At 42.0% G+C, this 19,238-nt stretch overlaps 1 protein-coding gene and 1 pseudogene across 1 annotated transcript in view; one reads left to right on the forward strand and one right to left on the reverse strand.

Annotated features, from left to right (window-relative positions):
- Window positions 1-6,417: 6,417 nt before the first annotated feature.
- On the forward strand, window positions 6,418-8,245 carry LOC102501468 (ubiquitin-conjugating enzyme E2 C pseudogene; annotated as a pseudogene).
- A 10,555-nt stretch (window positions 8,246-18,800) lies between these two features.
- MSH3 (mutS homolog 3) overlaps window positions 18,801-19,238 on the reverse strand; it is a gene marked incomplete in the record, with an annotated part of 248,405 nt that continues 247,967 nt past the window's right edge. The window contains 1 exon segment of the mRNA XM_014585921.2: window positions 18,801-19,065. Coding sequence (XP_014441407.1) covers window positions 18,954-19,065 — 112 coding nt within the window.

Consider the following 19,238-nt stretch of genomic DNA (forward strand, 5'->3'; position numbering starts at 1 on the left):
CCTGCCTGCTATTGTTTGCTTTTCAAAATCCTAGTTTTATGTTTTCTTTGCAGGAATTTTGGTTGTTATCACTGGGAAAGATAAAAGGGTGTGTGGTTACTCCTTTTTTTAAAATTTGCTCTAGGGTACGTGCACTCACCAGAGAGAAGGGGAAACTGAGAAAGCACAGTGGTACAACCACATGGTGATCCCTTCTCCTCCATTCTCCTCTAGGAATTTGGGCAATGCATGCACACACCTGGCACATTTCCCAAGCCACTGAGTCCAGGACTTGAACCATGTAGTCACTCTTGTGGGATCCAGCCACCTTTACCACCACGCCACCAGTTGTCCCACTCCACCTTAACTAAAATTCTACGTTAAAGTCTAAACTTCTTTTTAATTCTTTGTAAGTGTCTTGATATTATTCCACAGCCAGGGAAATGGAATAGTTGGAAATATAAGCAGGCTTTATCATTTATCTTAACACTGCTGATATTAATATTATAAGTAGATTTCATAGTCTTGACTTAGTATAAATAGTATTATTGTTGCAATAATTATAATATAATAGAGCACTGGCAAATCCATTTTGATCAGTACAGACTGTGAGCTTCTAAAACAGTGTTAAGATTTCCTTACCACTGAGTGTCAACCTTCACAAGTATACCTTGGAGCTAACAAAACTATCGAAAATGGACAAAACCACGGTAATGAATTGCATACTGTGTTTTACACAAAGAGACAGTTCTGTGTATCACTCCAACAGGCAAGCTGCAGCTACCAAGGGATTTTCCAGAAGGAATAATGAAACAGCAGCCGTCCTTGAAACATACCTTATAGCTTCCTGAAACTATGTGTGTTCAGTATCTACTTAAAGAATTCACCATGAGGGATAGTGACTGACTTTTTATTTACTTATTTTTTTAGGTTTTTGCCATAGGGTGCTCACCAGAGAGAGACAGAGAGAGAAGGAAAGTGAGAAATCACCTTCCCACCCCAACCCCCTACCAAAAGGCAATGGCCACGCTGCAATTCCTTCTCCTCTTGGGATCCTGGGCATGCACACACATGCATAGCTGTGGCTTTTTTTAAAGGGGGATTTTTTTTTTCTTTTAAAATTTTGGAGAGGTTTTTGCCATAGGTTGTGTGCACTGACCAGAAATACAGAGAGAGACAGAGAGACAGAAAGTAAGAAATCACCTCCCAGGGGGAATGGCCATGCCGCAATCTCTTCTCCTCCACTCTCCTCTCGGTATCTTGGGCCCACGCGCACACGCGCCTGGTGTGAGTTTAAGCCACTGGTTCTGGGACTCGAACCACAGTCAACCACATGGGAGTCCAGGGACATAGCCATTACACCAACTGCTGGTCCCAAGGAGAAAATTTTGCTATGAGGCATGTACGACTGCTGGAAAGACAGAGAAACAGACAGAGAGACAGAAAGCGAGGAATCACTCCCCATGGGGATGGTCACACTGCAATCCCTTCTCTATTCTCCTCTCAGGATCTTGGGCATACACACATATGTGCCCAATGTGAGTTTGAGCCACCGGGTCAGGGACTTGAACTGCAGTGACTACGTGGGAGTCCAGTGATGTAACCATTATGCCATCTGTTGGTCCTACACAATAGTGATTTTTTAAGCCACTGGGTCAAGGACTTGAATAATGGTTGGCCATGTGAAAATCCAGCACCTTAATCACCATGTCAGCAGTTGGCCCCCAATTTCTATTTTTTAAAATGGACTGAATCCAGGGTCAGCAGATGGCACAGTAGTTGGGGCACTACACTCTAAGAGGCTGACTGCAGTTCGAGTCCTGGACCCGGTGGTTTGTAACTCAGGCTGAGCACATGTGCATATGTGCCCAAAATCCTGTGAGGAAAATGGGAGAGAAGGGACTGCAGCATGGCTATCCTCCCTGGGGATATGATTTCTTTCTCTCTCTCTGGGTCTCTGGCAAGCACATACACCGTAAAGCAAAAAACTCTCTAAAAAATAAGTAAAATGAAAAATAAATTAAATGGGGACCAGCAGTTAGCATAATGGCTATGTCGCTGGACTCCCATGTAGTTGATAGTGGTTCGCATCCTGGACCCGGTGGCTTAAACTCACGCTGGGTGCATGTGCATGCGTGCCCAAGATCCCAAGAGGAGAATGGAGGAGAAGGGACTGTGGAGTGGCCATCCCCCCTGGAGGGTGATTTCTCGCTTTCTGTCTCTCTGTCTCTGTCTGTCCGGCGAGCGCACGCGCCCTATAGTGAAAACCTCTCCAAAAAAGAATAAAAAAATAAAAATAAAAAAAATTAAATTAAATGAATCCAAAAAGGATGGCTAAGATTAGGTTTAGGATCCAAATTATACCCAATATATATAATTTATTTTTCCCTTTGGAAAGGTTTTTGCTGTAGGGCACGTGTGCTTGCCAGAAAGACAGAGAGACAGAAAGCGAGAAATCATCCCCTGGGAGGGATGGCCATGCTACAATTCCTTCTCTTCCACTCTCCTCTCAGGATCTGGGCACACACACCACACACACTCAGCCTGATTTTAAGCCACTGGGTCCGGGACTCGAACCGCAGTCAACTACATGGGAGTCCAGTGACATAGGCATTAAGTCAACTGCTGGTCCTCATTATATATCGTTTTTAAATGGAAAATACTAGGTTATTAGGTCATTAGAAAAGTCATGACTGGGGCTGGCAGGTGGCATGGTTAAGGCACTGGACTCTCACATGGCCAACCACTGTTTAAGTCCTGGACCAGGTGGCTTGCTTTCTCAATTTCCCTCTGTCTCTTTCTGGTCAAATTAAATAATAATAATAATAACAAAGTTCAACAGATAACTCTAAAAAAAAGAAAAGTCATGACGTATCTTTCTATGTTTTTCTATGCAAAAATGTGTCATGACTTCCCTGACAACCCAATAGAAGGGCTGGCCTCTTGGCCTAGCAGTTATGGAAGCTGGATCCCACATGGCTGACTATAGCTTGAATCCCGGCCCGGGAGACTTGAAAAACATGTTAAGTGTATGTGTGGTGCCCTGAATCCCAATAGGATGGAGAAGCAGAAGGAAAGGGTTCGCAGTGTGACCATGGTTCACTATGAGGTGCTTTATCCTGCCCCCGTCCCTTTCTGTCTCTCCGGCAAGCACATGTGCCTCTGGCAATTATAAAAAAAGGAAAATAGAAAAAAAAAAAACCACATTTTTTTTAAAGCCTTTTTTGCCTTAGAACGCTTGAGCTTGTGGGGCAGTGGGTAGGGAGGAAACAGAGACAGTGTGAGGGAAAATGAGAAATCGCCCCCTGGGACAGGGGGTGGGGGGAACGGCTGCGCTGCAATCCCTTCTCTTTTCTTCCTGGCATCTTGGCTATGCACATATCTGCACCTGGTGTGATTTTGAAGCCTCCAGGTCCAGGACTTGAACTGTGGTCGACCACGTGGGAGTCTAGTGACATAGCTGCTACACTCTCTGCTGACCCTAAAAAGACACATCTTCTAAGAAACATGGGAAGAACCTAAAATACATCACTCCATTTCTACCCCTTGGAATCCTAAAAATAATAAAAACTGAGAATATCTATAGTGAAATCGGGGCAGCCAAAATTCGATTGAATACACTATGAAAAATGTTTGTCATATACGATGTAACATGATTACAAATAAAATGAAGTATGATGCTGAGAGGTGATGCACATCTAGTCTCATCTTCGGCAGGAAATGGGTGTATGGTGGAAAAGAGAGGGTATGGTGAACTTTTCAATAAGCCTTGTGCTGGATATGGTTATAGATGGTAGATTTATTTCTATTTACTTATTTAACAGGGAACACAGATAAACCCAGCAGGGCTGGTAAGTACCCACTTTCATATCCTGTTTGTAAGTGATGCAGGTTTGAGGGATGGGTTTTTGGCTTTTTTTTTTTTTTTTTTTTTTTTTTTTTATTTTTACAGAGGCCGCAGTTTTTTAATTTGTCAGAGGGCCTACATGCTTCAGAAAAGAGAGAGAAGGAAAATTGAGAAAGCGCCCCATGGTGCATGGTCATGACACAATCCCTTCTCCCTAATTCTCCATCCTGTCAGGATTCTAGGCATGCACAAACATGCACCTGGCGTGTTTTTCAAGCCTCTGGATCTGGAACTTGAACTGCATGGTTGGCCATGTGAGATCCAGCTGCCTTAACCACAAGGCCACAGGCTGGGCCTTAGCAAGTCCCCCCACCCCCGCCTTTTTCTTTCCTTTTCTTTTCTTTTTCTCTCCCTCCCTCCCTTCCTTTCTTTCATGAGAAAACAAGACAGAGAGAGAGAAACAGAGACAGAGACAGAAGGAAGAGACACCTCCAACAAGGTCTCCATGTGGCTATCCATCCATCCCAGCCAGCCCAAATCACAGGCATGTGCGCTCACACTCCGCATGCTGAGGTCCTGGGATATGAACCCAGACCCCAGTGGGCCCCTTGCATGTTACCACTGTGCCACCACCTGGCGCCCAGCATGGCTTTAAAACAAGACAAAATCTTACTGAAGTACAACACTGTACAGAAGCCTATGAAGTGGGCATACCTATGTAACTAACGTCACCTAAGAACAGTATTTCCTTCACCACAGGAGGCTACAGAAGGCTTCCTTCTTCCTTCACCAGAGTCCTTTGAATAGCATAGATTGGTTTTTGCTTCTGTCTACACTTGATGTACACAGAGCTGTACAGTATGTGTGGCTATCTGTTGGCCTTGCCATTTTTACTTCCCCGTATCTGGCTTCCTAACTGGGAGGAAGGCCAGGTGGTGAGGAACACAAGGAACAAGCTTGCTGTGGTGAAAAGAAGACTAAAAATGGAGATATGTAAGACTGAATTTTTTTTTTAAGTTTCTTTCTTTCATGAGGGGGAGAAAGCAGCCCAGAGATAGCTCCCCGTGACAAGGGCTTGCCATGTGTGGCCTTCCTCCAGCCTTCTGGTCAACAGGATCACAAGCACACACGGGTGTGCCTGGAGTGTTCAGGTCGGCCTGAGACCCAGACCCAGGCCGCCCATGTTCCCTCCATAGTGTGCAGTGACGTCCTGTCTTCTGTGCCACAAAGGCTGGGACGGTCCCGAGACCCCACCCTTTAAACTAATGGCCTCTGAGCCTCAGAATCTCACAGTGTCCTGCAGTTTGAAAAGAGGTGGGCTTGATACACCTGGGGTTGGCCACTGCTCTCCTCCTCACCCCAGACTAGACATACCCCAGTGCTGGGAGATAAACATGGGGACCAGGTGCTGGGAGAAGTCATACAGGAAGCAGGTTGGCTGATTTCCTGCAAGGTCACTGGTCCCATCCTCACTTCTCTGAAAGAAACTGAATTAACTGAATTGCACAAAGATCACAAGTTGAAAACATGAGGAAAAAGGCAGGAGAGTTAATACTTAGTTTTACTACACCGGGCAAATATCAGGTCTATATAGAACTCTCTCCATTTAAAGATAGGACAGAAAAACAATGGTATGTGACCTATGCACAAGTAATTTCTATCATTACAAAAGGGCTGTAGTATGAAAAAGAAATGAAGAATTCTTCCTGAAAACTTAAACTTTTAGAGGAAAAATATGCTCTGTGCTATCTTAGGATCCAAAGAGAACAAACAGAAAGAGAGGAGGCCAGCAGTGGAGGATAAGAATTTGATGACTGGGAACCAGCAGTTAGCGTAATGGCTATGTCGCTGGACTCCCACGTAGTTGACCGCGGTTCGCGTCCTGGACCCGGTGGCTTAAAACTCATGCCGGGCGCGCGTGCGTGCGTGCCCAAGATCCCGAGAGGAGAATGGAGGAAAAGGGATTGCAGCATGACCATCCCCCCTGGGGGTGATTTCTCGCTTTCTGTCTCTATGTCTCTCTCTGTCTGTCTGGCGAGCGCACGCGCCCTATAGCAAAAATCTCTCCAAAAAAAAAAAAGAATTTGATGACTGAGGAGACAGAGATGAAATGACTAAAACAGGGCCACACAGAGTTCAAACAGGGTCAACATGGGTAACAGGTTTCTAAAAAAAAATAATAACAATTAAAAAAATCTGCTCAAATAGATAGTAGAAAAAAAATTGTTTGAAAAGAAAGCTAGAATAAGCAGGATGAAGTGCTCACCATATTTCAAGAATAGAAACAGAACATCAACATGTGGCGCGGTGGCTAAGGCACTGGACTCCCACATGGTTGACTGTGGTTCGAGTCCTGGATCTAGTAGCTTGCTTTCTCACGTTCCCTCTCTCTCTGTGTTTCTCTACAGTGAGTCCCCTGTAGGAATTTTTAAAATAAAATGTTAATAATAAATAGAATAAAATTAGAAAATTCTTTTGTAAAAAAAGTATAAAGGCAGAAATTCTGGAGCTCAAACGTGGGTGGTGGCCACAGCTCTAAAGTCACAGTCAGTCACATTCTGAGTTCCTGTATTCCTACCAGCGCTGCCCAGATGGCCTCCTCAAACCATGACCCAGTGGCCGCCAGTGTCGCTGCTGCCCTTAAAGGAGCTAAGCCCCGCAGGATAGTGCCAGGGTCTGTGGGCAAGAGGCTACAACAAGAGTGGATAATCCTCATGATGTCTGGGGCCAAAGGCATTTCTGCCTTCCCTAAACCAGATAACTATCTATAGATCATTGACAGCTAGCTAGTTGTCTATCTATCTATTTTAGATTTTGCTTATAGAGTGTGTGCACTTGCCAGAGACAGAGAGAGTGAGGGAAAGTGAGAAATCACCCCGCCCACCCCAGGAAGGTGACCACGCTGCAATCCCTTCTCCTCCATTCTGCTCTCTGGACCTTGGGCATGTATGCACATGCACTTGGTGTGATTTTTTAAGCCACCAGGTCTGGGACTTGAACTGGGTAGTTGGTCATGTGTGCGATTCAGTTCCTTAACCTCTGTGCCACCTGCCAGCCCCAGACAACATTTACAGATGGGTAGGAACCATCTATGCGGCAGCTAGCATAGTTCATGAAGACTTGAGGTACAAGATTTTCCTAGAGTTCTCCAAGGGCTACCCTTACAATCCCCCAGTGAAGGCACTCCCTGCCACCACCCAACGCAGATGCCTGGGGCAAACCCACCTGGAAATCCTGGAAGCCAAGTGGGCTGTTCTGTACCACTCAGTGCCATCCTGCTCACCATCCAGAGACTGCTGGGAGAACCCAGCATTGATAGCCCTGTGAACGCACATGCTGCAGAGCTCTGGGACAACCCACAGCCTTGAAGATGAACCTGCAAGAAACCCATTCAAAGCAGATCTCTGATCAGTTGCCCGACCAGGCTGTCCAGCCTCTCCTTGTGTCTTTTTTTTTTTTAATTACCCCAATAATTATTTACTCATCATTATTATTTTTAAATTTGCTACAGGGCACATGTACGGGAGAGAGAGAGAGAGAAAGCTGTGGGGTATGAGACTCAAACCACAGTTGACTATGTGGGAGTCCAGCATCTTAACCATCATGCCACTTGCTGGTCCTTGTGTCTTCTTTTTATTTTTTCCTCAGATTATAGGACTTTTCCTTGATTTCTGTGTAGGACTGTGCACCTTTTTTTTTTTTTTTTTTGAGAGGTTTTCGATATAGGGTGCGTGCCCTCGCCAGACAGACAGAGAGAGACAGAGAGATAGAAAGCGAGAAATCACCCCCCAGAGGGGATGGTCACGCCGCAATCCCTTCTCCTCCATTCTCCTCTCGGGAACTTGGGCACGCACGCACAAGCGCCCGGCGTGAGTTTTAAGCCACTGGGTCCAGGACGCGAACTGCGGTTGACTACATGGGAGTCCAGCGACATAGCCATTACGCTAACTGCTGGTTCCCTAGGACTGTGCATCTTGACATAGCCATTATGCTAACTGCTGGTTCCCTAGGACTGTGCATCTTGAGCTGTGTTATTATTTTTGTTTTGTTTCTGTTTTTTAAATTAAGCCCCTGTTTGAACCCTTGTGACACATCCTAGATAAATGCACTTTAGTTGTTTATTGTAAAAAAAGAATAAACAAAACAAAACAAATTCTGGTTAATCATGGAACTTTAAGGACAAAGAACATCTATACATAGGAAAAATGTGATCATAAAGGAAAATAAATCCGATCGACCTCACATTTCTCCTCAGCAACATTAGAGGCCACAAGGCGATGCACGCTGGATCATAACGCTTGAGTGGGACTAAAGAGCCACACTCTCGTGTATGCATGTGTGGCGAAGAAAGCCAAGTGCCTCTATGCAAGAATTCAAGAACTACAGGTCCTTTTGGCAGGAACCGCCATCTTCCAGTAACTCACCAAAATGACGAACACAAAGGGAAAGAGGAGAGGCCCCCGACTATGTTCTCTAGGCCTTACATGTTCTGGAAGCCTTTTAGAAAACATGGAGTTGTTCCTTTGGCAACATACATGCAAATCTACAAGAAAGGTGATGTTGTAAACATCAAGGGAATGGGTACTGTTCAAAAAGGAATGCCCCACAAATGTTCATGGCAAAACTGTTAGAGTCTACAATGTTACCCAGCATGCTGTTGGCATTGTTGTGAACAAAGAAGTTAAGGGCAAGATTCTTGCCAAGAGAATTAATGTGGGTATTGAGCATATTAAATATTCTAAGAGCAGAGATAGCTTCCTAAAACGTGTAAAGGGAAATGACCAGAAAAAGAAAGAAGCCAAAGAGAAAGGTACCTGGGTTCAACTAAAGCGCCAGCCTGCTCCACCCAGAGAAGCACACTCTGTGAGAACCAATAGAAAGGAGCCTGAGCTACTGGAACTTACTCCCTATGAATTCATGGCATGATGACTGTTAAAAATAATCTGTGGTCTAGGAAAAAAAAAATCAAGAAATACAGCAACTGGGAATCCTTTTCTATAAAATATGGCTGAAGATGTATGCCAACTAAGCTGGTGCATTCTAATAAACGTTATGAAAGATGCTTACATTTTTAAAGTTTATGTATTCCATGAGAGGGGAAGATAGAGAGCAAGACATTAGAGAAAGACACAAACACCCCAAAGGGGGCTTCACACCATGACCCACACTCATTCTCAGGCATCCAGATCACAGGTGTACATGCAGCTGTGCCCAGTGGGATGCAAACCTGCCCTTTCCAACACAGGTCCAGATGTTACTACTGCACCACTGCCGGGCTGCTCCAGGAAAGTCTCGGTATAGAAAAACTGGAGATAAGCATCATTTTTAGTTAAACACAGAAATAACTATGAAAATAAGTGGCAGTAGACACCAAACAGGTTATCGTTGTTATAAATTTTTGAAAAAAAAAAAAGCTAATGTTTAAAAATAAAACACAAGACTTGAATGATAATAGGAAGAAATCCAGAATACAACAACAATAAAGGAGGCAAATGAGATGGAGGGAGGGGGAGGTCATGTGAGAGAACAGGCACTAGATATTTTTTCTGTATCGTTTTATTTAAAAAAATAAAAATTTAAACTTTTTTGGTATTTTTGTGTCATTTATTTCTGTTGTCATCTTTACTATTTCTTTCCTTCTAATTTTTAAAAAAATTAAAGAATTATTTGTTTGATATTATGTATTATTCTTCTTCTTCAGTTTGACCAGAGAGAGACACACACAGAGAGAAAGAAAGCCACCAGGTTCGGGACTTGAACTGCCATTGGACATGCACCTGCCAGCCCCTCCTTCTACTAATTTTAAGTGTGCTGTGTGCTTGTTTCTCTAGCTCCTTGAAGTGCATTGTTAGGTTATCTGAAATCTTTGTACTTCTTAGACATAAGCATTTATTGCTTTAAATGTCCTTCTTACTGTGGTGTTTGCTGTATCCCGTAGCTTTCCCTGTGTTGCCTTTTGATTTTCATTTGTTTTGAGAAATCTTTAAAATCTAAAATTTCCTACTTAATTCCTTCATTGGCCCAGAGATCCAGGAGCATGTTGTTTAATCCCATGTATTTATACAGTTTCCAAAGTCCATCTTGTTACTCTTGGATTGTTGGAAAAGTCATGATATATTTTTCTATGTTTTTCTATGCAAAAATGTGTCATGACTTTTCCATGACCCAGCAATTTCTATTTTGATCTATTGTGGTCAGAAATGGTAGCTGATACGGATTTTAAAATGTTATAATTGTTATAAATTTTTGAAAAAAGTGAAACAATGTTTAAAAATAAAGAACAAGAATTGAATAATAATAGGGAGAAATCTAGAATATGACAACAACGAAGAAGGCAAAGGAGAGGGAGGGGGTTGGGGGAGAGGATGTGAGAGAACAGGCACTGAATACTTTCTGCTTGTGTGTGGCCTTAAATACAGTCTCCTCCTGGAGATGCTCCAATGTGCTGAGTGTGTATTCTTCATCTGCTGAACTAAATGTTTTGTAAATGTCAGTGAAGCCCGTTTGGTGCATATGCCCTTTGGCTAAATAAATAGGTAGATAAATAAAAGTCCGAGTTAAATTGCACTATAAACATACTATTATTCTAGTTATAAAGGCAATTCCATTAATTAGTGGGATAATGGGTGGAGCTAAAAGGAACTACATAGAAAACCCAAACCAAAACAAAACTCCACAAAGATATGTAAAAGAAGGAAAGCAATAAGATTCAGAAGAATAACGGCATGAGTTCTATCAGCTCATGTATAAGGGATAAACTCGCCTATTACAGCAAAACTATCTACTGTCTTCAGGAGACATACCTAAATCATCAGGATTAACAAAAGAAATAGCACAGATACACCAAGCAAATGAAAACCAAGGAAAGTGGCCCTCATGTATTAAATACTACGTTAAGACTAGATGTCATGGGGTCTGGCAGGTGGCGTGGTGGTTAAGGCGCTGGACTCCCACATGGCTGACCATGGTTTGTTTGAGTCCTGGACCTGGTTGCCTGCTTTCTCATTTTCCCTCTCAGTATCTCTGACCAAATTAAAAAATAATAAATAAAATTAAATAAAACATTTCTTTAAGAAAAAAACTAGATGTTGTGAAAAATGTTGCCCCCCACTGACTCTCCTTTGGATTCTCCTCTTAGTAAAACGAAACTCACTGACTAAGACACACATACACCCCAATGCGGCCAATTCAGTGATTGAACTACAGAGCCCCCTTTTTATCCCAAAGCTTTGAATTGCTCGGTAAGTTCAGGGTCATTGCAAAGCCAGGGAAAAGTTACCTTAGATGAGTAAACATCACAGATTTAGGACACCTAGTATGAAGACAGAGGAGAGGTAGAAGGCATGTGAGAGGGGATGAGTACAGACAGGAACAAAGGACAGCTTGCAGTCAGTTAGGAGTTACTCACTAAGAAAGAGGAGTACAGGGAAGTACAGGAAAAAGGGGTGCATACATTTGGTTACCAGGACATTTTAAACATCGTTTCACAAGGCCACAGGCACAGACGTCATAAAATGTGATAGTCCAGACTTGATCAGGTCTCTAACCTTCCCCCCACCTAAGAGGTATATGAGCACCAACCCAGGGGCACACCTATGTCACCGGGTACATTCTATTTTATTAACAATTAGTCAGAGGCTCAAGGAGAGGGTTGGCCTGTAGCACAGTAGTGCTAAGCCCTGTGCGTAGAGAGGCAGATCCTACACGGCTGACCACTGTTTGTGTCCTAGCCTCAGGAGCTTGAAAAACACCGGGACTCATTATTTTGTGCATGCATGTCCCAAACCCTGACTGAACTGAGAAATGGAGGAAAAAGGATCATGGCGTGACCATGCCCCATTGGGGGATGCTTTCTTATTCTCTCTTTCCTTCTCTCTCTGGCAAGCACATATATGCTGACTCCTAATAGTATCTAGTCTTATTCCAGTCTCCAAGAATTGTAGAAAGTTTATCCATTTCGTTTTATATTTCTGTATCATCCTACACATATGTTTCAATGTTAATTGTGGACCGATGACTGAAGACTTTAATTGCTCATGGATATATTAACATTTCGTATTACATGAAATATACTGCCATATTATAGTATGGTGATAGAAAATATTTGTTATATTTCTTTATGTCAATCAGAAGTTTTCATACTTATACAAGCTAAAATCTCCCTCTCAATTTTAATGTGTTGGAGAATCTACAAATGGACGATAAAACATTTTAGAATCCAGGTATTTCCCTAGTCCAGACATACTCCTCCACCAAGGCTGAGCCAGTGACGTTCTTTGATTCTAGGAGGCTGAGTCCCCAGTATATTCACATTTCTTAAGCAAGCCTCTGGCACTTTGATCAAAGATCAATCTCTCGTCCTGAAGCTCAGAGTGGCTGTCCAGCTCAGAGTACCTTCCAGTACAGTGCTGACTAAGCCGAATGGCTGCCCGATCTGAGGGCTGCTACTCTCCAGGTAGTCAGCTGCCCATGAGGTGGCCCAAAGCAAAAATCACCCAACAGAACAACCAAGTCTACCAGCACCAACCAGGCTCCTCCTTAAACAGCTGAGTCGTTGGTAAGACACTGGTAGTGGGGGGAGGAATAGAGCCACCTGGAAAGAGGGCAGTAAATACAAGCCAAAGAAAGAAGTAGGAACCCAGAAGGCCGGAGAACAGACAGGAAGCTGAGCAGAAAGTCAGGCAGTGTCAGGGCAGCAAGAATCAAGACAGAAGGAGGCTATTCACTGTAAGAGTGGGCCAGTCGCCTAGGGAGAAACAGGAGTAGGGAGCAGCAGCCTGCTGCTGAGCGGTGACAAACACAAACAGCTACGCTGTAGGGCGAAAATAATTCCACCTTTCTTCCATGAGCCTGGATTCAGCTGCTGGTCCTGTTTTTCTCTGCAAAGTATCCGCTAGTGTCTTTCTGTTCTTGTAACTCAAAAAATATCACGTTGCAATTATTCATTTAAACACAGATCAATGAACTTATGACACACTGCCATTCTGGGGGTGGATTCATGGTACAGTGGTGAAGTGCTACTCAGGGTAGGCTGTTTCACACAGGGCAACCGTGGTTAAAATGCCCAGTCTGGTCAGTCAGAAACACACAGGCATTTGTGTGAATGTCCCAGATCCGATGCACTGAAGGACTGGAGAAGGGGGACAGCAGCACACCCAGACCCTGTGGAGGGTGTTCGAATCTCTCTCACGCATATACTCTCACGTGCATGTGAACATACACTATCATCGATAAAGAAAAAAATTGCCATTCTTAAGGAATCCGTTTAGTTTAACAAGGTCCTAACCATGGTTGGACATTTGTATAACACTTTTCTTGCGTGTGTGTGTGTGTGTATGTATGTGTGTGTGTGTGTGTGTGTGTGTGTGTGTGTGTGTTTTAAGAGTTTTTCTGCTATAGGGTACGTGTGCTTGCCAGAAAGACAGAGAGAGAGACAGAAAGCGAGAAATCACTCCCCAGGGGGGATGGCCACGCTGCAATCCCTTCTCCTCCATTCTCTTCTCGGGATTGTGGGCACACACGCACACGCGCCCAGCGTGAGTTTAAGCCACTGGGTCCGAACAGTGGTCGACTACATGGAAGTCCAGCGACGTAGCCATTCACTATTCCAACTGCTGGTCCCCTTCTCTTCTGTTTTAAAGCTGGTTGCAAACTGCCTGCATATAACTAGGTGTCTTACAGTCCACTACCTACTTTCACCTGCCACTTAGAAGTGTATGCTTTACATTTAAAATCAGACACCTTGACGTCTCTGGTAGTTACTTCTACAGCAAAGTTACTAGTTTCAACTTGTTCTTTCCTATAAATATAGAATTCCATTTTCTCTGTGTAAGAGAAAATTAGTTCAGTAACCTCCCCCCCCCCCAAATTTCATTTTACGGTGTCTATCTGAGATAGGAATGATAGTTCTAAGAGCACTTAACATTGTGGTATTGGTTAAACCTGCCAATGCTCTGCATTCATTTCCACACACATCTTTGTTGCTTATAAAGTGTAAGTTAATTCCTGAGTTCACCAGCAACTCTTTCTAAGTCCATCATGTTTTTGTGCCTCCAGTGAAAGAACATTTTTGAAACCTAGCCGGTATGTTAATACCCAAAACTATTGATGCCTAGGAAATCGTAATGCTCAAGGTCATAAAGCAGAGTTAGTGCCTGAAAATATTTTATTATCTCCTTTTGTGGTAATGCTATATATTAATTCAAATATTATTCAAAATATAAAATCCCATTTGTGAGCAGCTTGAGGCATCATGCATGTTCTTTATACTCTTCTAAACTGGTTTTTTTTTTTTTTTGAGAAAGAGATTTTTGCTATAGGGCATGTGCACTTGCCAGAGAGACAAGAGAGACAGAAAGCAAAAAATAACACCCAGGGGGGATGGCCATGCCGCAATCCCTTCTCCTCCATTCTCCTCTTGGGATCTTAGGCATGCATGCACACATACCCAGCGTGAGTTTTTAGCTGCTGGGTCCAGGACTTGAACTGTGGCTGACTACATGTGAGTCCAGCAACATAATCATTACACTATCTGCTGGTTCCAGCTCTTCTAAATCTTATAACACAAAAATGCAACCTGGAATATTTGCTTTTGCCTGATGTTCTTGTTATAAGAAAATCAGAGTTTGAATAAATTAAAGGCCTGTTATTATTTGCAGAAGTTGCTTCTTTTGATAGTAAGAATTTGAAGGCCTTAGAACTATACTTATCAATTCTTAATTGGTAAGTATACTCAATTCTTGGGACCGGCAGATGGCATAGTGGTTAAGGGTGGGTTCCCACATGGCCGACCGTGGTTTGAGTCCTGGACCTGGCGATTTGCTTTCTCACTTTCTCTCTCTCTCTTTCTCACTCTGTCCCTCTCTGGTCAAATTAAAATAAATAAATAATTAAATAAAGTTAAATAAAATAATTCTTTAAAAAGAAACTCAATTCTTTGACTATCTGCATAGGGATCACTTTGGATACTCAGTTTAAAAATAAGGTGTCTATTATCTGCTCAATTTTGCTAAAACCTAAAACTGCTCTAAATTATAATCTATCAAAAAATAATTTAGGAGGGACCAGCAGACTTGTAATGTTTGCATCACTGGGGTCCCACATGGTTGACTGTGGTTCAAGTCCCAGACCCAGAAACTTAAAACTTATGCCAGGTGCACGTACATGAATGTCTAAAATCCTGAGAAGAGAATGAAGAAGGGATTGTGGTGTGGCCATTTCCCTGGAGGGTGATTTCTTGCTTTCTGTCTCTATCTCTGTCCCTCCAGTGAGCTCATGCTCCCTATAGCAAAAATCACTCTTAAATAAATAAAAAAGAAAGAAAGAAAAGAAAGGAAAAGAAAAGAAAAGGAAAGGAAAGAAAAGAAAAGGAAAGAAAAGAAGAGAATTTAGGGACCAGCAGGTGGAAGTTAAGGTACTGGATTCCCACATGGCCAACTGTAGTTTGAGTCCCAGACCCAACAACCCAATGGCTTAAAAATCATGCTGGGCAAGTGTGCGTGCCTGACCCAAATCTCGGGAGACTGAAGAAGAAGGGATTGTGGTGTGGTCATCCTCCCTTGGGTTGGAGGTAATTTCTTACTTTCCCTTTCTCTGTCCGTCTCTGGCTCTCTCCAACAAGTGCAAGTACCATATGCCAAAAAAGAAAAAAAATTACATACTGACCTTATACCCTTCACAAAAATGAACTCAAAATAGATAACTGTAAAATGTAAGCTATAAAATTCCCAGAAGATAACAGAAGAGAAAACTCAAATGACCTTGGGCATGGTGATTCAGGTGCACATTCTTTGCCATGATTTCATGGAAACAAGGCAGATGATAACGGGCTTTGGGATTTAGTCTCAAAGATGGATTAAGCAGCAAAGCCCTAACATACCAATTAGCAGAGTTGTGGTTTCTAAATGCCACAACACCAAGCCCTCATCAAGAACAGGCAGAAACAATTGGCAGGTCTTGGGGGGAATAATCCTTCATCTAATGAGTAAGAAAAAAATGGGTTTTAAAAATGACATTCAAGATCTTTAAATCAGTGACTGTGCCCATAAAATAGCAGCTGTAATCAGAGTAACCATATAATTTATCATACAAAATAGGACCCTTTTGAGTTAAAGAGAGTTTTAATAAATATACCAGCAAAACAAATGTGGACCAGGACTAGTCCAGGAAAACCAGAACAGATATCTCCCAACTGTAATACGTCCCTGGATGTTAATAAACTTAATAATCATACATACCAACTACAATGTTCCACAGAGGAAGTGACCTTAACTGCGAAGTTAGAAACCACAGATGGTGTTTTACAAGTCCCTGTCTCCCTCCATCTATATCCTTAGTGAGAAATATCAAACAGCACTTTTATAATTACACAGCACAGCAGTAATTAATATTGATCTCAGAACTTAGTAAAGGTCAACATTAATTTGTAGAACACATTGGATTCAATCTAGTCTTTACTCTGAAATTCATGCAGTGGGCACCGTTTCAAGAGGCCCATTACCATCACTACCATGACGACAGTTTCAAACTTGGACACACTGTCAAAAGAAAAAAAAATTTTTTTCTTGTTTTAAGATATAACACACTTCTGGATGGATCTTGAATCCCTACTGAAGTGATGCATTGATTATAAAAAGAAGCATCTTTTCACTGAGTTCCTAAAATGGATTTGTTTTTCTTTTCTATTTTTAATTTGCCAGAGGGCACATGTACTCACTAGAGACAGAGAGAGAGAGAGAAAGAGAGATCCCCCCCCCCACCACACACACAGGGAATGGTAACACGACAATCTTTTCTCCTTCATCTCTTCCTCTTTTCATGATTTTGGGCACACATGCACACATACCTGGCATGTTTTTCCAGCCACCAGGTCCAGGACTTGAACCATGCAGTCAACAATGAAGGATCCAACTGCTTTAGCCACGATGTCACAGCAGGCCCTGCTTTTTCTTTCCTACTTGAACAAGCATTTAGTAGCGTCTATAGTGTGCCATGCTCTGTCCTGAGTGACAGATAAAGCACAGAAGAGATAGACCAAATGATTGTCAACACAATTACAAATATCATTTAGTCATTTGTAATCTTTGAGACTAGTGGGTCACGAATCTAAGTGCACATCAGAATTATGAGGGAAGCTGAAAAAACAAAATTCACTATGCTTCATCAAATAAAAACCTACACATGAATATTCATAGCAGAAGAACTCATAACAGTCAAAACCAAAAACAATTCAAATTTTCTTCAACTAATAAATAAAATGTGGTGTGTATATATATATATCCTGCTTCCTGCTGGAGAATCTACCCCTATAATGATAATGCTCCCTATTGTCAGCTGCCAGACACTGTGTCCTGCCACAGCCGGGGACACCCTATTCCTGGAGCCCTCACCTGCTTGAATGTACACACTGGCCTAGACCAAACCATGGGTAGCGGTGACTCCACTCGGATATTCCCAATGACTGCTGGTTCCCTTTGGCATGACAATGGCATTCCTGGATTCATTCTCATGTCTTCCTGGTCTGTCTGACACAAGCACTATCTTTGAAATCTTGGTAGAAAGAATGTAAAACATTTATAGTCATATAGAGTATTGAAACAATTTTGTTCTTTTTAAAAGTTAAAGAGTGTGTTTCAATTAACTCTATTTTGAGACATGTTTGAGAATTTCACTTCATACATTAATGCTTCTGGAAGAGTGGTGGAATCAATCAAACTACATCATACCCTGACTTTGGAAAGGTTGAGAATCAGTGAATTAAAAAGTGTAAGTGACTCTAAAGTGAAGCAATGAACCACTTTTCATCAACTTGAGGACACTGGACTGACTCCTTGGTCTGGAGTCACTGATGGGGGCCACTATAGATAAAAATCGAGAAGGAACCAGATGGTGTTATTGTGGCAGAGCGATACTGAAGCCACATGGGGCCCAAGTTCAGACCCAAGGTCAACCTGAACAGGTGCTGGTGCACCTGTGGTACCTATGATCCTAGCTGGCTGGGAGCCTGGGGAGAAATTTGCAGTGTGGTGATACCCTGTCAAGGTTATCGGTCTCTTTCTGTCTCTGCCTCTGATTCTGTCTGCTTCTTTCTCTAAAAAAGAAATAAACTTTAAAAAAGAAGAAGAGGAATTAGAAACGTGCCCATCAAATGTGGGAAAGACATTTAGTTGGGCAGGAATAATAAATGGGTGGGAAATAGGATGGAAAGCCTTTGCACAAGATCATATATTTAGAAACAAAAAGAACACATGGATATGACAAGCCAGATTGTAAGTGCTGTAAAAAACTCAGGGACACAGTTGAGCTCTAAACTTGTAGGGAGGAAATGAATCTTCAGAGCTCTAAGGCCCCGACCACACAGAGCATACATCTGCTGTGCTGGTCAAGAGAAGGCCCCAAACAAAGCTCAGCTCTGTGCCCTGCTCTGGCAGGGGCAGCAACCTTGGTCCCATAATTAAACCTGAAAAAGGACAAATGCCAAATATATGAAAACACTGAAATGCAACAGGATGTACCACAGTCTATAGCAAATATCCATTAAATATTTATTACTTAAATGAATGACAAATAATTTCATCTGACAGTCTTTTAAGTTGCTTAAAATTGTAACAATATTTAAACCTTTTGAATGTCATACAACCTTATTCCTTCTGGACTCTAGTTTCTAAAAGCTTGATAATGCTATTTCTTATCAAAATATATTATGTTCGTGAAAAATAAGCTAGTGGTATTACGAAATTATTCTAGTTCAAATGGAAAGAATTCCTGTCTTTATACCACTGCCAAATATATAAATTGAAACAAATAAAAATGTGAATTAAATTTTTATATCATTCTCCAAAAGTTCATGAATTGCATTCTATCACTTTACGCTTTATTTAGAAGATCTTGATTTTATGTAATTACATAAAAATTTTCTAATTACATAATGAAAGTCTTAATATTCAAAATCCTTTATATTTTGAACAGTAGGAACCTGAAAAAGACTTTCTGTTTCTAACAGGAATATAACCACGACCTTAATTTTATGCTCACATGTCACACAAAGATGTGCTGTGACTGGGAAGTTATTTTGTACAGTTGGTATTTTTAATTCTCCATGTTTTGTCCCAAAAATGTAGTCTTCATTTTAATCAGGAAGAGAAGTCTGCATTCCTTCCATTTCCAATTCCTCTGTCCACTTTTGCAGGTCTTTTGCATTATGTATTGTCCATAACTTTGCGAAGCACTTTAGCCTTTTCCTTCAGGAAAAAAAAAAAAAAGACTTCTTTTATAAATGAAATGGTTGGGGACAATATAGCCCATCAAAAGCTGTAACAAGCCTATGGCATTAGAACACCAGGCAGGCTCTGTGTTTAGAAAACTTTCTTAGTGTCACTCTCTTGAAAAGAGCCTTCAGAGTCATGGCTATAAT

The sequence above is a fragment of the Tupaia chinensis genome, unplaced genomic scaffold (assembly GCF_000334495.1).
Source record: "Tupaia chinensis unplaced genomic scaffold, TupChi_1.0 Scaffold000099_1, whole genome shotgun sequence".
NCBI classification, from domain to species: domain Eukaryota; kingdom Metazoa; phylum Chordata; class Mammalia; order Scandentia; family Tupaiidae; genus Tupaia; species Tupaia belangeri.